The sequence below is a fragment of the Pempheris klunzingeri genome, chromosome 8 (assembly GCF_042242105.1).
Source record: "Pempheris klunzingeri isolate RE-2024b chromosome 8, fPemKlu1.hap1, whole genome shotgun sequence".
In the NCBI taxonomy this organism is placed as follows: Eukaryota; Metazoa; Chordata; class Actinopteri; order Acropomatiformes; family Pempheridae; genus Pempheris; species Pempheris klunzingeri.
Window position 1 is genome coordinate 6028171 of NC_092019.1, and position 25997 is coordinate 6054167.

General features: G+C 41.0%; 1 protein-coding gene across 1 annotated transcript in view; it reads right to left on the reverse strand.

Moving 5' to 3' along the window:
- rims2a (regulating synaptic membrane exocytosis 2a) overlaps window positions 1-25997 on the reverse strand; it is a 133329-nt gene that overhangs the window by 16171 nt on the left and 91161 nt on the right. Inside the window, exons 23-29 of the mRNA XM_070834694.1 lie at window positions 23901-24086; window positions 22237-22343; window positions 21822-21854; window positions 12467-12567; window positions 10017-10183; window positions 9212-9451; window positions 1676-1893 (exon numbers count right to left, since the gene is read on the reverse strand). Of these exons, the coding sequence (XP_070690795.1) occupies window positions 1676-1893; window positions 9212-9451; window positions 10017-10183; window positions 12467-12567; window positions 21822-21854; window positions 22237-22343; window positions 23901-24086 (1052 nt within the window). The remainder of the gene's footprint in view (window positions 1-1675; window positions 1894-9211; window positions 9452-10016; window positions 10184-12466; window positions 12568-21821; window positions 21855-22236; window positions 22344-23900; window positions 24087-25997) is intronic.

Here is a 25997-nt window from a genome sequence, read left to right on the forward strand (position 1 = left end):
ACAGAGATCTCAAATATTGAAAGGCAGATGTATGCACGCTCTCACAAACTCCATCTGATGCACTTAGAAACACTGAGTGAAATATTAATAGCTGTAGGAGATGCGAACTGCTCAGTTTGTGCTGTGTCTGCACGGAGAAGGAGAATGTACTTGTCTGTGTAACTTTGTTCCTGTGATTGTGTTAAATTGTTCAAATCTTGAAATAAAAATCTGAAAGAGAGTCCGTTGTTTTTTGTCTGTTACCAAAAGTAAACTCCACAGGAGTCATCTTATTCATCAACATAACCATCATTAATAGTTAACAACACAACACTTGAGCTGCTTCACAATGCACAAGGGAAATTTAACAGTTACTTCTATCTTTCAGCAGCCATATCTGGAATAATACCATGCTTACTTGCCATAAAAACGGCTGAATGATGTTGATGTTCTTGATACAAAAGAAGAATCGATTAGCCCACAGAGATAAGACAGCCATGTGCCCATCAAATCACGAGCCTGGGGAGGAAGTGCAGTGCCACGTGAGCACACCGCCTCGCTTCACTCTATTGCTCATCTCACCTCACTACTTTTCTATTTCTTTCTCTCCACCCCTCTGCCATGCAATCTAGCCAGGTCTGTACAGAGAACACTGATGGACAGAAAAGATTATTAACCACTTTAAGGTTGAGTAGGTGCTGAATAGTTAGAGATGCACCGGAGAGACGCAGTTAAGGAAGGGGAAGTGGACCAATCCACTGACCTTCACATGAACAGACCAGACCTCAATCTGTCAGCCAGAGAAATCACGGCACGCCACCTGCCAGGCTGCTTTTTACAAAGTCCGGCATCAAGTAATGCAGCTCAACCCTTCTCGAATGGTTATTGCGCACTTTTGAAAAAAAAAAACTAGGGTAGAAAAAAAATACACTGAAGTGTGAAGAAGGGTAATAGCCCCATGTTCCATCAAATGCAATCTTTTCTACTGCAGGAGAATACATATTGCTGCATTTAGCTAAAGGACAATAGGCTTGAAAACACCAAAACAACACACCTCTTCATGTCTACTGTATGTTTCACATGTGCACACACTCTCACATCCTCTCCTAGAGACGAATACAAACAACAGCAGACTCCCACAGTGTGAGGTAGTGTTTTACACTGAAAAAACACAGTCACATCACACAAAGGTGACAAAACGTGATCGGCGACAAGCAGCCGGTCATCGTCAGTGTGGCAGGAAATGCAAAGCTGTTGCAGCTGCAACAAGTTTTCTCAAAATAAAATGAAAAAATAACATTTTTCCAGCATGTGATTAACCATCCAGATGCATGAAAACATAGCTGCAGTGGTGTAATGGTGAAGAAAAGGAAAAAAAAAAGGGGGGAGGAGTATAGAGAAAGAGAAAGGAATTTCCAGGAGAATTGTTACCTAGAAGAAAGAGAGAAAAGGGTATGAGGAAAAAGTTATGCTGTTTGTCTTCATCTCCAGAAAATGACTGTGCTGAGTCCAAAGCCCTTCTAGATTAAAAAGTAGGAAAAGGGAAGAACTGCAGAAGAGAGAGCAGTGGCATTAGAACTCAACGTACAGCACAGAAAACAACAGAGAAACTCACACAGACAGAATTAGAGGCCACAAGACGGATGCACACATGAACACAGACACAGCACGCTGGCTGTGCAGTCGGATGCCCTACCTGTTTGGCTGAGCTGAGAGGTGCTCCGGCTCTTGCGTGACATGCCAACCATGGCCTGCATTTTGGCACCAATGCTGGAGCGCCTCTTCTTGTCGTCAGTGCCTACCGTGCCGACCGCCGTGTCCGACTGGCTGCCGTCCGTCTTCTCCAGGTTGCACATGTCACCGCTGATGCTTGTGCTCTTGGTCATGTTCATCCCGCCCGACGAGCCCATTTGCCTGTTTTTCATTTTGGATGCAAAGTCACTGTCAGCCACCACCATTGACAGGGGGGCAGGCGAGGACAGAGAGGAGAGGACAGGGCAGAGGAAAGAGGAGGCCAGCGGAGAGGATGTGAAAGGAGAGATGATGGTCGAGGAAACAGGACGACAGCGTAGAAGAGGAAGAAAGAGAGGACAGGAGAGGGCCAGGAGATGAGAGGGTGATGGGGTGAAAAGGAGAGAAGGACAGAGTTCAGGTCCAGGAGTTCATGACTTACAGTATAGCTGAGTTTAGGGTTAAAGTAGGCGTATTGATCAAGTATTACAGTAGCCTACATACTACCTGAATTGTTGTGCTCTTAAGTTTTTGTCATTTTGACTTGTGAGAGTTGCTTTTTTTTCTATTTTCATTATGTTCCATCAAGCACAAAAGTAAGTAAGTGAGTTAAAACTTGAAGCACATCGTGGCTTCACTAACCGTTAGAAACTGTACAAGTATTTTTGTGAGATTTTCAAAGTTCTTGCCCACATCCAGTTTTTGTGATCTTAACCTGTGCAAGTGCTGTAGGATTCTTATTCTCATTATTAGTAGTTAGTGCTGACATCTGACATTTTAAGTAGTATTATATTACTGAAGTACCAGATTTGTTTTGTCGGTGTGCACACTGAGTTAGATCAGAGTAGCTGGTTGTTATTATTATTCACCTGATGTTTAAACATTCAATCTCAAATTAAGTTTGCATTGTTTGTAAAAGGTTTTATCAATTAACTTTAACATTTACCTCAGTTGTAATATCTGATACAAAATGCACCACAGTTTAAGCATAAAGGTGACGGAGTGTCTATGTTTTATGTTAAATATAATGATTCATTTACACATAACTCAGAGATCATAGGAAATGTTCATGTCATTTGCTTCTTCACACAGTTTTCTACATCTATACTTATATATACTTATATATTTACATTGTACATAGACCTTAAATGTTTATTTTTTTGCTTAAGTTAAATGTGAGTTTACTTTGATTACTTTGCTCAGCTTTGTTGTTCTTGTCTCCCGTTTTGTCTGTTTATGTGTAAGTACACGAGAGCAGTGGAAAAACCCAAGTCCAATTCCTTGTATGTGTTCACATACACATGCAAGTAAAAGCGGATTCTGATTCTGAATTAACATCCAGCATTCTCTTGCTCTCTGTCATGTACAACTTGTGATAGAAAGTAACTGAGTCGCAACCAGACACTCCATACTTCCACATTAAACTGCACACAAAAAGAAAAGTTGTCTGTCATCAGCATTATTCTTCAGCTCTTCCCATTTGAAAGGAAATAGGCCAGTGTCCAAATTAGGGTCTTATTTTAGCTTTTCCAGTAAAATTATCTTTAAGAGACCAATTACATTCTGTATCAGAGGCTCTGCATTCTTAATGGGATGAGTTACATGTAGCGCCCTCAGGCTACTATTCATTAATTAAAGACCTTGACCTCCACCATGTAACTGTCTTATAAAGACAACTTATGGAGAGACACGCCGACTTAAATGGCAGAAGAATCAATGCAGTTTGACAATTGACTCTATCAATTACTACAATTAGGCTCTTTCACATTCTGCTCTTTGATATATTAGACCTTAGTGTTCAACCCCGTGTATTAGAATTAATAAAATTATGGTATATGATTAAAATAACATCTGACATTCTCATAGGATTTCAAGTGCAAGCCATTATATTGGATAACCTTGACACTGAGGGTGAGTGATGCTATTTATTAATTCAATTTAGTTGACCCTTGAGCAGGAATTCATAGCCTTATGGTGCATGGTGCTCATACAGCATATAATAAATTGTGTTTGTAACAAAGTAACAAAGTGTATGAGGTCAGGAGTGATCACTCATATTGATCTCCTCACTGACAAGAAAAACTCCTGTTATAATCACAAAGTCTTGTTATTTTGGTTGCCAGCTGACGGTGAGAGAAGTCAGATGTGCCCTAAAAGCATGCACACACCTCGTACCTAAAGCCTTTTGTTTATGTCAGTTCTAATGCCAGTGGGGTCTGTTATGGATCAGTGTCTACTTTAATGCATAAATATTGAATGCTTATTGGGGGATTAGTGCCTTTGATCAGTTAATGCAGCCCAGAAGCTTTGAAGCAGACTTCAAGCGCCTTGACTCCTGACAACACCATGTGCCAATGTGGTACAGGTGACATTTTAAAATATGCTCTTTCACTATCATCACAGTGAGGCTGCATTTCATCTGCTCTTCCATTACATCAAATATCAGCACAGTGGCAAGGTCTGGGGGACCTGGCCATTGTTGCCTCGACAAATGATTGCTACACTGACATTAAAAAGGATGGGCTCAGAAACTGATCAGCACAGACCCTTTCAAATAGAAACGCATGCTGCATGATAACATTTAAAAAAAATTACCCAGGAGTTGAAAATTAGATGCAATTTATTCATCCAAATGTTCGTCTTGTCTAAGGGGACACACTGTACTAGTCAACATGATTATATCTACTGTAGAACAATCCTTAATCGATGTCCAGGAAGCAGGCCAGTAATAAAGTTTAAAATGGTCATTTCTGACATGCTCTTCATCTTAAAACATCCTGTTGGCTCACATGATAATCTACTGGTCTAACTGGACACACTGTACTGATCACACTGACTGACTTAACTTTGACTTGACCTTCAAATAGACATTATTGTGAAATAAAGGTTTAGCAGCGTCCTCCAACGCCCCGCTCATTACTGTATCTCTACTCTCTGAACAAGTGTTGACACTCAGGCCAGTCTCACTGCGTAACTGTGCCTGCTTAGAAAACTGGGACTCTCAGGGGATTTCTGATTTTCAACTCAGCCCAAAGAACATAGTGTTCCTCATCATGCAGATTGCTCACCATGCATTTTCATCTAGGCCAAGATGTTCTCAAGGTAAAACAAAACCTGTTTTTTTTTTCTTTTGTCTTACAAAAGTGTTGACGGCATGCTGCCTTCAAATGGGGTAATCTACAGTTAGGTAACAATAGCATACGACCTCTAGGTAAGAAGACAGATAATCTGTGTCACCTGGTGATCATCAAAAATTATCATTACACTAGCACTAGTGTAAATAAGATTTATATCAGCCTTAGAAAGCTGCATTACTACAAAATAATTCAGTTGTGTCATTACATTGTGATATTTTATTTAAAGTCTTTAAGGGCCATTTCATTTACCCAACTAGATAGAAAAAGGTTTGGTGTTTTGACAGCTGGATCATGAAAGCTGTCCTCCCAAACTTCTCCCCTCATCTAGTTCACCTTTCAGAGAGAGAATCACTGCTTCTCTACTGGATGGAGGCAAAAGACACGGGCTTCCATGATGACGTTCCCCCCCAGCTACAGCATTGGCATGCTTACATGCCTGTGAAAACAGCCCCCAAGGTTTTTGGCCAGAGACAGAAGTGACTGATTAAAGTCTGGGGCTCATATTGAAAGGTTATGATCAGCCATAGAGGTAACTAAGATACAGGAGTCTCTCTTCATTCTCTAGACAAGCTGTTGTTGATGGGTGGAACAGGGATCAACGTAAACTCCCCTTCCTTCTTGTTAGTAAGGGTCAGCCCTTGTCCTTCAAAACACCAGTCTTTACTCTCCCTTTCATGACATTACCCAGGCAGCAATACTGGATGAAAGACATAGAGGAGGAGAGGAGGTGTGGGATTTAAAAGGGCTGATGGAAAGCTTCTTATGTCCTGGAGACCACTGGACACAACATCTGCTTAGAGCCACGTGTGCGTTTGCCTCTCTGTGCAGTGCAAGCGCTCGTAGACTAAAAACACATATGGCTATCATGATGTTCGAACTCCGAGTCAACATGAAAAGGCTTGTTTAATGTGTAGCAGATGTATATTTACACTGTGACCTCAATACATAAGAGATGAGTCATAAGTAAATGTAGCCAGTAGCGATGTTTCTGCCGAATCACATTTCTTCGTGGCTTTCATACATAAATGAGCAGAGCAGTGAATAAACCTTTTATCCATTGAGGCAGGTGCCATTTTATCTGTTTCACAGCAGCTTCCTCACTCCTTGAATGATCTCTAGACACAGTATTGATTATTCTCAGTCCTCTGTTGACTGTTTAAGTCCACTGTGCAGGCGGATGTGAGTGTCGTCACTTCCAGAGCTTACAGTACATAAAAGCACTTGGAAAATAGAGGTCCCTTTTCTTATCCTATCAAGTGCAAGGGTTAGGATCGGAGTTAGGGGTGTACACTTCAGAGGTTGTGTCCTCATTAAAGAAAAATATTAAAATTATGGAAATGCACTAAGACTTCAGAAGCTGAAATTTTTGCTTGGAAAATGACTCCAACTAGTAATCAGATACTAAAATTGTCACTGGTAGCCTTTCTGTTGATTGACTGTCTTGACTTATTATACCTATACTTATGTATGCATACTATATTCTACCTTATGCAGAAATCCCAGTGCCCCCTGAACAATGTAAACAGTGTATGCTATAATCAAGCATACAAAACAAATCAGAAAGAAAGAGAACCCAGAAACACACGCGCTGGCTTGATAATTTATGTCCTGAGTTCTGACTGGATGGTGTAAATGATTGTAATATTAAAACTTTTTAAAATAACCACTGAATAATAATACACAACATAATAAGGTAACAGTTACTGCTGCTTAGCAACCACTCTTTTCACAACTGCTCTCGGACTTTAATTTGGTAAAAGAATGGTATTCAGCTATTACTACTGTGTAAATACTTTTGAATAATTGAATAATATATTATTTTATGCTACTTATTTATTTGCATGTTAACATCAGCTTTTCAAACACTTTGCATTGTGCTTTAGTACACACATTGTTGACTATCTTTAACTTCACTGTGAAACATGGAATTTTGAGGTTAATTTACTGTGAACAGGTGCAACTCTCATCATCACATAAACATCCTAAGTAAACCTAAATGAGTAAAAACAATATAGTGTTTTTTGTTGTCCTTTTATATCTCACCTCATGTGTTGTTGTCCCAGAAATGCAAAATATGCAATGACTCTTTTAGTGTTTTATAGATTTATACTGTAGCTGTCATGAAGGAATTGGGGTTGATTACACTGATAACAGGTGTCAGCATGTTAAAAGCAGGACTAATCCAACTCACTTTCAGTCAAGGAGGAAGATGTTTAAAACTGGAATACTGTAAATGAATTCCAAAGGATCTTCAGAATGGATTTGCTACGGTGGGCTTTTTAATCGCATTAATTATAGTTTCCGGTGACTTCACTGAAAGTGAACTGATTGCTGGTTGACAGTTTAGGTATGAGGGTTGTGGTGTTACACAGAAAGAGAGAAACTTTCTTGGCATGTTGAGTAGAGAAGATGGAGGAATGTGGGAGGTGCGGGTTGACAAGTTGCAGGTGCAGAGCGAGACTGAAGGACTCAGACAGCACATGAAAAATACACACAGACGAAACACTGACGCAGTATCCCAGCACTGAGCAGCACAGACAAACAGTAAAGCAACACAGACTGCAGCCTCAACAGAAAACACTGCACTGTCTCAGGATTTTTAGTATTAAGCTGCACCTAAAAATACACTGTGTAGACACTATAGCTGTATACTTGGCAGTGGATACACTCCTGCTTCTACCATTACGCACATGGTATGTGTTTTCTTAATCAGACTGTGCGCACTGGTGTAGCGTTAATCGCACATAAGAGGGTGTAGCTTTTATCTTAATGTGTTTTCTCTCAAGTCCAGGCAGACGCTGATGAGTTCAAACATGGGTGTGAGTGTGATCCTGCTGTGAATGTGATTTGATAGTGAAGACATCTTATTAGGAGAGTAAGCTAAGCTTTTATCCTGCTGTGGGATTTCAAATCACTTTGGTCTTGAAACTGGTACTGACATTCTTTTTATACCTGTAAGTCCTACAGTCTTCAAATTCAAGACATCTTGTGGCCACCATAAAACAGTATGCAAAATTAGCCTTGACATGTTAAAAAAAACGTCTGCATGCATCAACTTAAAAAGACGAGATTTCCACACATGCATTCGGTCTTATATGTGTGATTGATTAAAACACAAGCATATCTTTTCAGTAAAATGTAAATACTTCAACCTCTGAGCTAAATTATACTCTTGAGAATGGAGAACTAGGAAAATGTAACCATAATGAAATAAGACAGCTGTTTGGCAACTAGAGGATCATTAGAGAAACCGCAGCATTGTTACTGCAGTGTGCCTTTAAGGTCCCAAAGTGAAATCTATCAGTTCACCACTATCTGTCTGCAAACTGTTAGCAGGTGAGTATTTTCTGTGTGAGTGGTGTTTGTGTAAGTGTCACACTCCACTACTGTAGGAATATTTATCTGCTGCCACTTACACCTGGAGGTATCTTACTGTGCAGATATGTGTGTTTGGTTTTATTCACTGAGGTTTTGAGATATCCATCTGTGAGATATCTACCTCCGCCCCAAGACAATGGAGGCGAATTGAATTTTGATTCATTTCTGTTGTGCTGTACTTGTATTTTCAATTTAATTTCCATGAATTACATTTTAAAAACAGCACACATCTTTCCATATGCAAAGTCTGTTAGTCAGGATAATAATCCACAGACATCAATGGTAACAGTTTCCAGTGTTTTTGAGTGATAATGTTTAATGAAATCTGTTGACAGTTACATCTTAATAAAAAGGGCATTGCTTGTATTAGGAGACATTGTCCAAATGATCCTTTGATGTACAGTATAATAATCTATAACAAATTTCATGCCTTCCTTTATGGGACGATTAAAGGAAGCAATTACTGATTCCTCTCTATACATAGGCTGATGTCACGCGTCAATGCTCACTCTTACAAGTATCAATATCACCTTCCTTCATTTCATCGTCCCACTTTCCTTCCTAACTGTGACTCCCATCTATTCATCCATATATACTGTGCATCAATGCCTAGTAGGTATCTTAAAACCTCAGCAAATGAAACTGAACCTGCCTGCATTGCTACATAAGATGTTGCTTTTTTTCTTTATGATTTGGCTGAACTGCTTCTTCATCTTAAAAGCTTTCTGTCCTGTTTCCATGTTATCTTATCTTCTACTTAAATGTGAACCGTTCTCAGCTCACTACAATTATCAAGTAGTCATGTTACTATACTTGAGTATTGGTTAGGGTTAATAGGGCCACGGTTAATATATTTATCAAGTTTAAAGGGCGGAGGATTGCACGTCATCATAGAACTGTGCAAATGTCAGTGGGCTGCTGGGAGCTGCAGGTCTTCATTACTGTTAGTAGGAGTCTACAGTTAGAGGCTGCCACACATGTGTTACCTGAGGTCAGTCTCTGAGATACTCCTCTGGTGCAAGTCGTCTTCTTTCTCCACCAAATCCTCCTGATGTTCCTTGTCTGTGTCTACATTCCCCACTGATCCCTTCCTCCCCCCCTGCGATCTCCCTTTTTTACTGGTCCTTCTCTTTTCCTCTCGTCCTCCCCCACCCGCCTCCTCCTCCTCTAGCACCTCTCCTAACTGCTCATCCCCCTCCCGAGACTGGCTCCTTGATCGCAACTGGCTGAAGACGGAGACAGATGCATGAGAGCAGCACATGCAAAGCAGAAAGAAAACCAAACAAAGCATGAATATTGTCAACAAGAGAAAGAAGAACAAACGCAGAGACACAGCGCAGCCAAAACCAAAAGCAGACTGATTCAAAATAAAAAAAAAAAACAGAAATGTACACTTCCAGCAAAGCGTCATGCAGATGCTTTTTGCTTTGTTATGAGACAACACCCAAAGAGATGCAATGTTTTTATATTAACTATGTGTTGCCAGACATGGACAAACTTCCCCAACTGCCAGAATGAGCAGAGTTCAATCATTTGGTTCCAGATTTTTCTAAATGGAGCCAAACCTGAACTCATCACAGTGAGAAAATGACACACAGTGCTAGGGGGTGCATTTTCCTCTTGCAGTTTTACCAGGTGCAAACAATTTCAGAGCTGAAAACGTCTGGACGTGGCAGCATGCACATATAAAAGGTTCACAGCTGAGGGGGATTTGTCCATTCCTGATAACAGCTTGATGAATTTAAAAAGTGAGATAAAGTTCACTGTCCCCTGGTGTGGACATCAGCCTACCGGATCTTGCGGTTTCCTTGCGGCCGTTCTGATTGGACAGACACGTAGCTCGTGCTGCTGAACCGAGAGGCACTACTGTTTCTCGACACAGCGGACACGTCGCTCACATCACTGTCCGAAGACTTGGCCGACAGGTTATCTGAGCCGCGTGGATCTCTGCCTGAGCGCTGCAGAAGACAAAAACAATGCAGAAAAGGTTACTTATTATGATGATGTCTTATAACACAAAGTATATTGTGTAGTCATTTTTCAAACAAAAGTCCAATCATTTTAAGTCCATGCTCTTTTCAAATGTTTAGGGGTTCCTCATACTGTACTTATCATCATTTAACATAATGAGAGACTAAGATAAACTCATTGAAAGGGTATGAAATCAAACAAAACTGCTCATATGGCTTTAGCTTTATAAGGACATCAAGTCATGATCAAGTTGATTTCTGCTGCAGAGGTGGGCCGATGAATTTGAATTATGCAGACTTATTGCTTTAGCTCTCAGATGAGGACAGAAAGAAAGAGAAGGGAGGATGTAGATACATAAGGTGTGTTAGGTGTGCCTTTTGAAAGGTCAGAATGCACTTCAGTCAAATACATCACAGAAATATAGCAGTAGTATAGTAGTAGAAAGTAGTCAAGAAATATACAGCTGAGTGTTGAATATCGTAGGTTTTCACAATGTGAGATAATATCTGAGTCAAGTGCGCTCAGGGCATTTAGAAAAGACAGTTCTGTGTACAATTTCAACTTCCCTGTCAACATCAATCACCTCATGATCAGCGTTTATCAGTTTCATATCAAATATCGACAAGTTTTGACGGGCGTACATCACCAGAGACAGAACTGGAGAACGATCTTGATTGGTCAGCTGAATAATACTTGTTTAGGATACATATTTCCATTTGATGCTACTTTATATGCATTCTCTTCTACCTGTCTGAGAGAAATATTGTATTTACACTCCACTCCACAGGATTCTACATTAAACACATGATTGTCTAAAATAATATGATGCGTGATGATAGGTTAAAATACCCAACATCACAATAAGATTACACTGTTTGGTGTAAAAAATGTATACATAATGTTAATTTGACCACATACAACACTAAAATCCTGCTTACATAAGATACTACTACTACCTACATACTTACATGTTAATCCATCTAGAATAATAAACTAATACTAATATGGTAGGCAGGTTATTGTACTTTTGAACATTTTTTACATTGTGGTATTACCTCTTCTCTTAGTAAACCAGCTTTACACTGAGGCTTCCTTGGAAGCTCAACTGGGGTGACAATCTTGGCTCCACCTTAATTCAAGAAAACCTTTAAAACTGGATGTGTACATACCGTAATATCCTGTGAGTATTTTTTGTGAAGTGTTTACTGTAAGAGAGCCCGAACTGAGAGTTGAGAGCAGGCGCTTATAAGTCTTGTTTAATAATAGTGAGAGCATTGTTTTGTCAATGACACTTCCAGGAAGGATATCGTCCAACAGACAAGGACAACTCACAATTTAACCTGCTTTTTATAGACTCCTAGCACAACACATTGGCTGCTCCTATTGCAATAGTTTTCATACCACAGACTTAAAAGGAAAGCTGGAAAGGGAGCCCTACGACTTGGCCCAGACTGCCGCGAGAGACACAAGGTCTCTAAACATGTTCAGGACCTCTTCAGAACAGAGTAATAAACTCTGACTCTGCGTATGCTCACTGTCACATTCCTCGAATTTACAACAAAAGCCTCAAAGGCTCAGTTCAACCAAAAGTCAAAGAGAAAACACATTTTGTCACGTACACCTGCTTGTCTCTAACCTTGTATAACTTTGGTTTTGAGTGGAGATATCCACTTATATTTGTAAGGCTCAAAGCACTGAAAACTGAGCACAATAGTAGTGTATTTTTCTAAAAATCTTGTCTCAGTCACTCAAGATAATGCACCGCCCCGGCTGTGAACATGAATCATTATAGTTACAATTATTTCCCAACAAAAAACTGTTGAAAGTGAGGTCTGGGAATCATCCTGTATTACTAAGACATAGTTTCTGGGTAGGTATGTTGCTGCTGAGTTTTTGTCATCGAAATGTCAAAGCAAAACTAGCTGCATGGCTCAATACCACGAGGAGTAAGTGGAGATACATGTTTGGGTGAATTGTCCTTTGAACCTAACTTGGTGTTTTTAAACCTTTGAACCAAGTTATGTGTTTCCTTGTTTTGGTACACTTGTGTGACTTAGACTGTGTGTATACAGTATTTACACTATGCAAACATCAATGCACAAGCACACTATGATGTTGATACGTGAATGTGTACATGCTTGACTGCTTGCAAAGTGTACCATATGGCCTATGCACAGCGCAACCATGCAGACAGTATACCGCACACGTTTTTTTTTCTGTGAATCAGGAGCATCGAAGCATACATCTAGCATATCTGGACACGTTTGTACCTTGTGGTAGTCCTGCTCCAGCCTGGAGTCGGAGCCTGCTCCCTGTTTGTACTTGTTCATCTTCAGTTTCATCTGCCTGGTCCTCTCCTCCATGTCCATACCTAAGCACAGAGACAGGATGCGGTCAGATGGGGGCTGATGCGGTGAGGAAGGCCTGATGGGGGGACATACTGTTATGGTGAGCGACAAGCTTCTGCTGAGCTATGAGCCATGAGCTATGACAAGGACAGGTCTAATGGGAAAAAGCTGAATGGTCAGCTGTATCAACAAACGAACAGAAACACAAACAAAAACTGCTGACTGGTAAAGGTAAGCTGCATAACACACTGTCACAATTCCAGGCTCATTTAACTTCATGGAAAACCAAAATGTTCTTCTTAATTGACTGAAAAATAACCAAATAGCATGATTTATTGATTCAAACTACATTGTATAGAAGCTTTTGGACAATAATACTACAGTAATCACGATGTTTGTGCCTCGTGTTGGGACAGATTCTAGATAAATGCCGATCCCTCAACAGCAAATGAAATTCCTGAATGATGCGACTAATTGGCCATCACATCCCTCTCACCAGAAAGTGAAAGGTTTGCAAAATCCACTTTTTTCTTATGTCAGTGCTTTGTAAAATCATCACATCATCCTGTTTGCCCATCTATTCTCCTACTAAATTCAATTTAAGCACTACGCTTTGTTTCATATAGCTCCAAATGCATTATACAAACATCACACCATAATCAATACACAAGCTTAATCTTGTTCTGTGGAGGTAATAATGCCACTGCATAAAACCTATGCACATTTTAAGTAACTACAAAGGAAATAAAACACCAAAATAAAACCTCACAACAGATGCTTTCTGCTGAAACTGCTACATGTATCCTTCTCTGCAAAAATGTTTACAAAAAAATATTTTCATTCACCACCAAATTATGACTTTACTGCTGAACCTGCATCTCCATTCTCTCCAGTTGCTCTCTGTCTCTACTTTTGTGTCATATAACAGCAATGATAAAGTGAAAGTGGATGCACACGTACAAGTGCCATGCACACATACAGTATGTCTACAGCTTCACACACATACACACATACACAGACAAAGAGAAGCCATACAAGTTGAGAGCAAATGAATGACTGCATAGGTGAGGCAAAGTGAATTTTTCTCATTACAGCGGAGTTTATTCTCTGCCTCTCTTGGCTAATTGAATCCTAAAAACTATAAACTTTGTTGAACAGCTAGTGCAGCTATGCTGCTTTTTAAGTTACCATGTAGTGTAGTGTGTATGTATTAGGATGGTGTTTGTTGTGATGCTTTTGTTGTCCAGATCACTGAATTTGAAACGAGACAATGGCTGAGAGTAAAAACTGCAACTTGCTGATTTACTGTAGTATGAATCTTCACAGTCACATCAGATGAATAGTGAAAGAACTGCTGGCGTTTTTATATACAGACCAACAATTTAAGGGGACAGAGAGTTGACTAGATATCATAAAGTCAAAGAAATAGGAGAACAAACATTCTTTTTTTTTTAAGTTAGATGAGAAGATTTACTCTCATGTGTTTATGGAAACTGTGTTGCTGGAGTCAGCAGCCAGTTAGCTCATCTTAGCATAAAGCCTGGAAACAGGGGCAAAAAGCTCACCTGGCTCTGTCCAGAGGTAACAAAATCTGATTACCAGCATCTGTAAAGCTCATTAATTGACATGATATCACTTTTTTCTTTACATCTTGGAGACTTCGTGGAATTTCCGCTGGTAACCTGGCAGCCTCAGCGTAGACAAGACAAGAAGTGTCCTACAAATGGGAGATTAGGAATGAAACTGACTACAAACCCTGAACTCTTCAGCCTCATACACATTGTTTAGCTTCAAAGCAAATGTGCTGAATTAGAATACGATAATCAAAAATGTATTCATTTGTATACTCCTTTCTTTTTCTGGTCAATTTAAAATGCTTCTGAATCAGTTTAGGGATATATTGGAATTGTGTGTTCACAGAGAGAGTAATCCAAATCATACTGTATAAATAAATAAACTGACAAAGTTTCGAGGTAGAAAATAGTAAATGTTCTCATGTTACAACCTACTGCTAAGATAACAAAGTGGTGCGACCATGACCGTGCTATGAGCTGTAAGCATACACAGTCTGTCTGCAGCAAAATAAAAAGGAATACGAAATGACAAAGTAGCCAGAAGCATTGTCTCCAGAACAATTAAGAGTGCAAGAGGCCCAAGAGAATGGAGGCGAGCAAAGCGGGAAAAGAAAAGACGATTGAGATGAGGGGACGTGGGCGGGAGAGGGCAAGCCAGAAGACGTACAGGGTGAATACAAGTAGAGGAGGTAGAAGAAGAAGAAGAGTCTGAATCAGAAAAGAAAGAAGGTGAAGAAGAAGAAGGGACAGACCTGAGTTCGTCCAACTTGGTGAGTCCGTGTCTTCTGGGATCACGTCACAGAATGGACAGACACAGACAGAGGAGAGGAAGATGGATGTGAGAGGATGCACGAAGGGTAAGGGGGGGGGGCAGACGGAGGAGAAGAGGTAGGAGGGAGGAAGGGCGGTGCCAACGCCGCGATCACCGATTATGCCAGGTTTGGAGGGTCAGAGTGAGGAGGAGGAGGAGGAGGAGGATGGAGGGTCGGGAGGGAGGGACACAACACGACAACAATACGACACGACAATGACAAAACAACAAGCACAGAACACACAAACAAAATCATAGAGTACACCAAGAACACACAAACTCCACCATGGGCACAGTGAGAAGTCAAAATAGAGCAAAAGGGAGCGAGGCCGGGAGAGGCTGAAGTAGAGGCTAAGAGTTAGAGAGAGAGCTAGTTATTAGAAAGAGGGGGGGAAGGTTGGGAAGGTGAGGTTCTGTGCTTTAAAGGAAAAAGAGCTGAAACAGTAAAGAGATGTTAATGTCCTGAACCAGATAGAAACTCGAGACCACTGAGGATAGGTGAGGAGAGGGGGGAGAGAGGAAAGGAGAGTAAAAGGAGAAGTGGATGTCACTTGAGTCTGCATGGGGCAACTGTGGGGAAACAGCCTGGAAAAATAACGTAAAAGAAAGGAAAAAAAAACAAACCAACACAAACTGAAAGCACAGAGCAGCGAGCACACAAAAGAGAGAGCCGACTTCCTCACAAAGTTTCAGCAAAGAACATGGAACTAGACAAAAATACACGTAACCTGAGTAGAGTGCATGAGTGTACATTCAAATGCACACACACACACACACACGAACAACAACACACGCACACAAACACCCGCACACACACTTCAGCTACAGTATTTCTCTGAAAGAAAGTTATGTAACAACAAGATCAACTGCTGCTTGCTTTGAGGCATCGCTGTTGCTTCCGATTACATATTTTCCCCTCTCCGCATTATTCATGTCCTTCTTTCCTTCCGCTCAGCTCAAGCTAAGACGCTGAAATATTCTGAGGAGGATTTCGTTTCCGTTCTCTTTCTGCATTCATTTTTCTAACAACAATCAAGACACTTCCGTGTGTGTGTGTGTGTATCCTCTTAGCAACCACTCGTTTACACGTGTGACCTCAGACTGCAGGTTCAACATCGCGGTCAGTTTGTAATCAGCGGCGCTTGCGACCCGTCGTCAGAGTCAGACTGACCCCTCTGTCCACCGTTCTATTATTCCTGTTCTCCAAACTTCCTGTCTAATCTCCGTTGTTGAGTCTGAACCTGACAAAACCAACAGTGACATCTGGGAGGGCAAAAGAAGCCCACTACTATCAGAGTTAATTTTCATACCCCCTTACACAGAATTTGCATTTAGCTCAATTAGTACTCCATTAGAGTGAATAATGAAGTGTCACATGAATAAAAAGACAACGTGAGACATCTGCCTCACTGGCTTTCATCTCTTTGTGGCAGCTAACATCATCTCATTAGAGAGTTAAATGAAAATCGTGAGAGCAAGTGATTTTTTTCTCCTTACTTCCGCTGCATCATGTAGGTCATCAGGATAGAAGAGTGATATATTAAGAGGCAGATGGGAGCGAAAAACTAGAACAAGTCATTGTGGAAAAGTCTCCTGTGGTCTGTGGGTTAATACTGTGTGGTATTAGCATATTACAGTTAAACCAACAGCCTCTGAATCACAACTTTTTTTTTTGCAAGACTACAACCACATGCGACAGACTCAGTGTTACAAGCAAGTCGAGCATGGTGTTACAAGCAATTCCAAGTGGCGATTCCTAAAAAATGAGTTGAAAATCAGCCAGCAGTACATGCCAGCGTGAGTCAGGGTCAGTGTTACTAAGGCCTAACTAAAAAGCAAAAATCAGCTGCACGGGTGACTATATTTCAGTCACCTACTGTGGGTCCAGAGACGCTGTTGGTTGCTGTGTGTGTGCCTGATGGGAAGTACAGAATAAATGTCTGGTGTGGGGAAAATTGTTACCAATAGGTGGTAGTAAGGGGTGTGATAAAAAACCCCTCATACACAAACACAATCACTGCTGAGGAGCCTTGCCTGGCCTTAAGATAGCTGCCAGTGTGAAAGTATCATGAATGTGGTCAAGCTGGACAAGAGGATCACACTTCAGTCAGGATAAATAAAGGTTTAAAAAAAAAAATACGCAGAGACAAAAGCGAAGAGAGCAATACAGCACCGGCTGAAAAACAAAGAGGACAAGGAGGGACTGATGACCACACTTGCTGAAGGTTTATCACAGCTTGAGTCTCAGGCAGTGGGAGGCAGAGAGGTTACAGCCATGTCTGATTCCCTGCACACCAAGTGGCGATCCACTGGGCCCCTTTAGCCCACAACACCAGCCTACACATTACATGCAGCTCTACTGCGCCAAATTCACCGGTGAAAAAAATGTGTGAATGGTGAAAAATCAAAGCTTTTAATGTCACAATGTAGCAAAATACATGTAATAGAATAAAATAAAACTCATAAAATCAATAGAGGCAGACACACATAACTGTTTTTAATTTAAAGGGAGGCAAACTCATATTTCCAGGACAAGGGCCCAACATAGCAAACACAGCACTTCAACATATTGTGTCGTTGGTTTCATTACCATAGAAACCTGACTTCATTCGATCTGTTGATAGAATGATACTTTGCCAGGACACTGTTATATAGTAAATATAATGCATCTTTTGTTTGGGGTATGTTTTCAAACTCTTCGTGATAACGAGTAGATGAGAAGTGTTTACAGAAACATCAGCTCAATGCTGCACTGCAAAACCACAGTAAAGAGGGAGGGACAGAAAAACAGAAGGATGCCATCCAGAAGCTGACCTGGGCAACCTAATGTCGATCATCATTTTGAATAATACTGCTGGCACATACAAAACACAGGTTTTCTGTGCATTATCTCTCCTGCTTTTTTTAAAAAAAGTACTTTTTTTTCCTGATCCAGATTCTACTGAACATTGTCCAGGTCTGACTTTGGTGAGGCTGTAATTCAGCTGATAAGAGTCCACACAAACTGCGAAGGACAGCCCAGAAAGTCTTTGGTGGAATTTTGCTCAGACTTTGAAGGTGTATACCTTTATATGAGTCCATGAAGAAAAAAAAAACGTTTCCTATTCTGCAGTAAAAACTGTTCCCGTACTTTGAAAATTTGGGGATGAAAAGTCCTTTTCATTTCTTTCAGTTTCACAAGTTATTTCAGAGGACATTTTTTAGAGCTGTTTCCCTATTTCATTACAATTTGTCTCAATTCTTATGACCATTAACTCTTGATTCCTTGCCAAGATGATTCTTGAAAATGCATTTTCATCAATAAAAACACTGAAAAATTACAGCTTGGTTGGTTTGAAAATATGTATATCTGCTGCGCAGTTTTGTTTATGTCTTAAAATGATTCTTTCTGAAGTGACATGCTCAGTTGACAGATTAATATATGAGTAAGCATATCATATCATATCATATCATATCATATCATATATATAAGGTTCCACTTCATCACCATGAGGTTGCAGCATAATGATAGTTTGTTGTGGCCAAACTGTCAGGACAGATTCAGTGAGGAGTCTACTGTTCATGGACTCATATGATTGATTTGTAAAAAAAAGTCAATGAAAGGGAAATATAGTTATTACAGTGTCAGAAATCCACACCCAGACCAACCAACCTGTGTCAGTGAGGGAGGGGTGTGGCTGTGTCCCTCCATCTGACAAAGAGCCATTCAGCCCTCGCTGCTGATCCTCCCATGTCACTTCTACAGCAAGACACACACACACGCACACACAGGCGCACACAGACAGACACACACACAGGCGGATTTGCACGCTACATGAATCATATAGACCTTGCAAGGTTTTTATAATACACTACGCTTACTCATTAAAACTATTATGCATATCTTGTAATAAAGACCAGTGGTGAGGACGACTGGGAAGGAAAAAGAGTTTTTTTTGCCACTTCAGCACTGAAATCATGGACAGCTCCTCATCAAAGATTATGAACTTTGCTCCATCTGCTGGTCAAACGAGGTATCAGACTATGAGGTTCTAGAAAAATAAGAGAACGCTCAGTAGTGCTCTAAAAATGCACAGAATTCAGGAAATACAACACTTGATTATAATTTGTTTTCTTTGTTGAAATGCAATAATTTATCATATAATATGTTTTGGCTGAAAATTGCATTGACTGTCCTAAACAAGAGTTATGTATAACTGAAAGTGCCAGTCTTAAGAGAGCACTGTACAGGGTGGGTGTGTATGTGCTCAGTGATCTCTGTCTAATTAAAATGATTGGCGATTTCACAACGTAAATGGAGAGTGGTGTCTTTGTGAGGTGGAGCTGAACAGAATTAACTTCTATCAAAGTAGAAGGGCAGATTAGGGCTGCACTGGAGCCAGAGAAAGGACGGACCACCAGAGATCACAACGACAGCACTCTGTACATATTAACATCAGCTTCAGCTACATACAACACTCTAATTTGATCACTGCAAATCAACTAAATAGGAATTAACCACACTGAATATAAGAGATGAAATGTGGACAAAGGAAAGTTTGAATTAAGGATTATATAAATGTGCTACGGCATGTGAGACGGAAGAGTCGGGAAGAGTAGAAAAGTATCGAGCATTACAGGTGCTAGTGAATGCCAAATACGAAGAACTTGTGTTGACTGAGAAAGCCCACACAGCAAAGTCACATCATCACACTATTCAGGGGACTTGCCTTTCCTCCCATTTACGGGTGGACCTTGGGGTTTTTCCTCACAGTCTGCTGCAAGTAGAGACAGATGGAGGCTCATGAAATGATGGAGCTCTGAGACCTTCAGTGCTACTGTAAGTCACATCAAAGTGGCCACCCATAGTGTATGTGCTAAAATCAAAGATGCAAAAATACACTCACACATCCACACACAACCGCGCCACTATCCCAAGGTACTGAATACTAGCTAGCTTATAAGAGCCACCACACAAAATGCTGTGAACTTTTGGCAATACTGTGCAATGTGGTTAATTGGGTTGTGTATTTTTCACTATATTCATAATACAACATCTAACTTTCTTATAGCAGCATATGGTCTGCAGAATATCGGTCAGAGCGCAACGATTGCAGACTATTTAAAAACAGAATGTGGTGTCTTTAGAGACCTTACACTGACTCACTGAGTCACTCGGCACTACAGCTATGGCAGTGTTGAGTAACAGCACCACACAGCTAAAGGACAGAAGCATGCCACATAAACAGATGGGAAAGTAGGAAGTGAAAACTGTGGGGAACTCCAGTTTCTGCCAACAGTGTGGCCGTTCATTCAAGCCTGTGGATGAATGTACTGTACAACACGTACTGTACATTACTCTCATCCAAAAAACACAACAAGACCCTAATTCATGACAGAGTACTTTATATATAATATTTGATTAGCTTTCCTTGTGAATACTCTTCATGAACAGTTTTTCTGAAGTAAAGAATCAGGATAACTACGTTTTCTATGAAAATGGAAAAAAAACACATTCCTCTGGGGTTTACAGGCTGTTTTTGTAGTAATAAAACCACCTGGGTGACCATTTTTGGGGTTGAGGGACCCCAAACCGATAACATACAAGATAATCAGGTATATGCAAGAAAGATGTATGACTGAATGTTGAGGCACAGCAGCGAGACAAAACAACAGCAGGTTTATCAACAATTCAGCTCTTCTCTGTAATCAGCAAGAGGCAATAATATGGATCCAGTCCACAAAAAGCTACATACACACACTTAGACAGACATTTGCATTGCATAAGCTGAGTGCCATACGGCTCTGTGGGAGCTTCAGCACAAGGTCAGATCAATACTTCCCCCCACTGCCCACACACTGTAACTGGCCTGAAAAGCAGAGAGAGCGACACAGAGAAAGAAAGAGAGAGAGAGAGAGAGAGAGAGAGAGACAGACAGACAGACAGAGAGAGAGACAGAGAGGAATGGGAAATGATAGAGATAGGATAGAGAAAAAGTAGAAAGACAGACTGAGGGAATAAAGAGAAAAAGGCAACACAAAAAAACAACAGATAGGTCCAGACAGAGGACACTTCAGAGTGCTAAAAAGATGGCATAGACACAGAAGAAGGGCAGGGCCGAGAGAGAAAGAGAGTAAAGGAGAGAACAAGGAAGACGGAGAGAGAGAGAGAGAGAGAGAGGGCGGGCTGTTTGCCGGCTGTACAGAAGACAGGGAAAACCCTCATGGACTTTGACAATGATGAAAGAGTTCTGCAAGTGCTTTGACAAGTTCTCCAGAACTGCTTGAGCTTTTTGCCCTCTCTCTATCTGTGTCATTTTCCAGTCACTGCAAACCTACAACAGTCTTTGTTTTTCACTGCGTCTGATTCCAAGACACCAGTAAAATAATGACGGTTCTTCTTACAGCACACGCCACAAGTTGCTACAACACATAATATTTGTTAAAGGAGTGCTGATGACTTCAGATGACACTTTGCAGTTGTGAAGTTGTGAGAAATTCACACTATTGTAAGCTAATACTGTTTTGCACAGTTCAAAACCTCAAGTTAAAGCTAGTTAGTAGATACAGAGAGTAAAGCATTTTTATTTTTGGTGAAGTATCTCAGCAGTCCAAATAAACTAATAACTCAAAACATAGAAACAGGGAGGGTTAGATTTGAACACAACACTGGTACAATCAACAGTAGGACCCAGCCAGGCCTACAGGTAAGTACAACACGACGGCACAGGACATCCAAACTGTATGTTAAACACAGCTGCAACAGAGGGGGGGCTCACAGAGCACAGAGTAAGTTGGCCTCCAGAGAACCAGCCCCTGGCTGTTGCAGACAGGGTATTGGCCTTCAGAATAAGGTGCGGCTCAACCAGCACTCCCAGTCTGAAAGACTAAACCCACACATTCATGTACAGACCTTCACAAGGCTCTGTTCCTTCGTCTCCATCTTCTGAGAGAGAAATGGAAAAGGAACCGAGTAGAGATGTTATGGATGGAAGGCAAAAGTAAACACCAATGAAACATAAAACAACAAAGAAAAACCCTTGCATATATGATATGATCTAAAGAGTTTACTGAGGTATTCCATCAGCAAATAGCAATGCTTCCTTTCTCAGTCAAAAGAGTGTGAGTCACCAAGTGCTGTGAAACCAAAGCTCTTCCTTAGTCCCAATCAGCTGGACCACCAAATAAAAACTATACCATCACGTAACATACTGAACAGAAGCACACTATCGCACTAACATAAAGATGTCCTCACTCGGTACATGTCTTGAAGTCTCTTTCCAGACAATAACCCTGTAACACAAATAGAAAACAACCAGGGGACTTACTTCTGTCTTTCCCTGTGGGTGGAACCTGTGGGAGCTGCCGTCCTCGTCTACTGGACATGGGGGTACTGGTGGGACTGGTCTGGACTGATCCACTACGAGGATGCGCCCTACATGACAAAACGTAGTGAACAATAGAGTGAGACACAAATTAGGACGAGATCTGATGGTGGATGCGGGGCCTGGCCGTGTCGCACCCACATCACATTGTGAGAAAAGTAAGAAAAAAAAGGGAAAGGTAGAAGTTTGTTTGCAGACAAGCTTAACGTAAAAAAGTGAAGCTCTACTATCGTCTACCATAATGGGAGAAGGAAACATGATTTAATCTTCTTATGGAGGATCCGTTTAATAATTTAGCATATGTTAGATCACATTTTTATTTGTATTGATGTACCAATGCACAGCTACGAGATCATCATACTTGTTAAATAATTTCAGAGATTTACTGATTATTTTGAATCTACAACTGGTCTTGTACCTCCAAATCTAAAAAAACAATGCACACAGCAATGAAGTTTGGCACATGGCATGGGAGTGGAGGGATACATCAACTGTAGGGAACTGAGCTGCAATAAAAGATGCCAGGTGTGAATCGCATGTACAGTCGACTCATCAAGCTGCAAGGAGAGAAGAGTTCAATGCAGAAACAGCAGACCAGTGCGACCATGCGTTCAAACTGTCCCCAAAAGTCTGCAACTCAAAAAAAAAAATAAGAATGCCATCACAGGATAAACTGCATCAGTTGATGTTAGTAATGAAATCAAAGTAAAATGCTGGCCCATCACTGCTATACTCACGCAAACGTATGAGCAGTGTGTTCCAAATGAAAACGAGTCAGCACGCTATCTACGGACTCTGGACTGTCGTGCCTGGGACATGTGTAAAGAAAATACTGCTCCGGTGCTTTTGGGGACAAAACAGAAAGTGGCTAGGTGGGTGGTGGGTAGTCGTGAGGGGGAGGTGGGTGAGGCGAGGTGAAGTGAGGTGAGGTGAGGCAGGGAAGCAGGGTATTGGGAGGGTGGGAGGTAGGTGGTAGTGATGTGGTTTTTCTGGTTCATTCTGTGAGTTAGTCAGGCTCAGAGCGGGCAGGAGCTCATGGGACGGGATCTGAACTGGTTTAGTTCTACAAAGGTTGCAAACATTTGGCAAACATTCTGCTAAATGCAAACATTTAGCAGAAGTAAAGCTGCTCCGGGGCCGGAAATAATCTTACTGGCTGATTTTAACCACTGTGATGAAATAAAAGAACCAGAGATTATCTTCTAGCTAGTAGCTAGACTAAAAACATGGATCAAAATGTGCTGCTATGACCATCATGGAGACTCTGCAGGCTACCTCGTCTAAACAGCCTTATTTGATGGTTTTTAGGTAAGATATGGAAACAGCCTGATAACTAGACTAACCAGCTAACTGATGTCTGTATGTCTAGATTGCATATTCCCAGTTAGCAGCATGATATTAGTTTTAATGCATTCAATGGGCTTTTGTTAATAATGTTACTTAGCCAAAGAAAAAAAGGAATTTTTGGTCTACTTATTGATGTTTTAAGCTAATGTTTAAATTATCTCTCCCGCCAGAGTAACTATGCCGCAGGGGGATGATTGTACAACTAAAACCCCAGTCTCCTTCTGTGCTAAGCTGGTTAGCATCTCCGATCTGGGTCACACCTCGTCAAGGCAGGTGAGGGGGGGGCGGACCTCCCAGATGGCAGGGACGGCATGGACCTCATGAGCGAAGAGTCGTGGGGGCGTTCAGTGGAGCGTGAGCGTGAAGTGGGGCGCTCTATAGTGGGCCGCTGGTCTGCAGAGCGGGACCTGCTGTGATACTCGTGTCTATCCATGGCTCCGTGGTTCCTACAGAGGTTATTGAGAGATAGGCAGGCACTCAGTGGGGCCCCAGCAGGGCAGGGATAGTATGCTGGCAGGTATGGAGGGCAAAGAACTTTGCTACACCCTCAAAACTCCTCCAGGGTGCATGTGTTTAAGTAATATACCTGTTCTGGGTTTTTTTTTAAAAAAAAGCATTTTTTAACCCATTTACTACCGATCACATACTGTACTGATCATTTTCCCAACATGTTTTAAGGGAGGACAGAATGGACAGACGACTAAGTGGATCCTGTGTGGTTTATGGTTCCTGTAGTGAATCAGCTGTGAAGTCCTCAGGTTGTGTAAAACTGGCAACCATGTGCTGTCTCTATAGGTGGTGGGTGAGTGTTCATTTGCAGTCTGTTTGAGGTAGAGTGAAAAGTGAGGGAAACGTGAGGTGTATCTTTACAATGCATTTGGCCTGTTATATCTGTTATTCCCTGAAAAATGCCCAGCCATCATAAGTATTTTTGGCACAGTGAGGATGAAGGCAAATCTTGTTGATCCGAAGAGCTGGAGAAAAAAAAGCAGGTGAGTTTTTTCAACTAGGAAAATCATTGATAGTGTACAGGGATACTATTTCACTTGGCAGAGAGAGAAGAAAAATACATTTTCATAAAACTGCATCACACTGCACATATCAAAGAGTGAAGCAAATATTCTGCTTGGCCTTTGGACATGAGTTCAGGTTCAGAGGTGTACAGCATGCACACTGTTTGGAAAACTGCAAAAGTTCTTTAAAGTTTACATTTGTGAATCTTAAACTCATCAAAAGTTCCACAATTTTCATGTTTGATAAAGCAGACATTTCACATACACGTTGTATCTAACTATCCCATATTAAACCAATATAATCCTGGAGTGCACAAGTCATGTTGGTGGGAGCTGCTTCTAATAAGGCTAACAGACACCAAAAGACTTTTTTGAGTCATTTCAAATCATGACTTTTTAGAGAATATTTTCAGAAAGTGGAAGAAAAACTTTTACTTCCGTGTCATTTCAATCATTTGAATTTGAATTTTAACGACTAACTCAGTCTTGGAGTGTTTGTAGCCTTTTGCAGTACGAAAAATTGTCCAGTAGAGGAGATTGTCCTTTTTGTCTCCAATAGCGGCCCGAAGGTTCATCAGTCAGGAAATTTATCATTTACAGTGATGTTCAACATAATCATTAGAGGATTCCCCTCATGTGTTATTGCCAAGGATTTACAGGTCATGTGAAGGTTATGTCTGTTACAAATCAAACTTCTCCATTAGGTGTAATCTGATAGATATCGTCATGACACACACTGTACTCTGTACTCTGGAATAGCACTGCTCACTAGTTTCTCACTGGATTCAAGCTGATTTCAAAACAGGAGTTTTCTGTGGTTGCTGTTTCGATGCGTACACACTGCAGGCTTTGTCCCACTCAAGGTATACTCTGGGGTGATGCACTTAAACAACAGAAACATGAAAAAGATTTTCTCATGTTCTGAGAGAAAACCACCTAATACAAGACACTTGGCAAAATGCTCAAACTCCACTAATGCTCTCTGTTGCTCACCTCCATCTCCTTTTCCTCTTCCATTGTGTTGCTTTATTCAACCCACATTTCTTGTCAGGTCTCACCGTTTCTTTTGCTTTGCCTATGTGGAAACTATCTGTAATCTCCTCTGTTAACCCTGAGATGGTAGCTACTTTCCTTTCTCTGTCGGTTTAGACAAAAAGAAAGGGTGAGCTCTCACTAAATGGCTATCTAGGCTATAGGCCGAGCTTGAAGTCAAGCCAAGCTGGGCCTCAGGGAAACTTTGTGACACTTTAATAAAGCCAGTCAGCCTCTCAGGCCGGGTTCTGAAGACTCATCACTTTTTTCCTCCAGGAGAGGAGAGAAACAGCACAAACGTCACGTTATTCC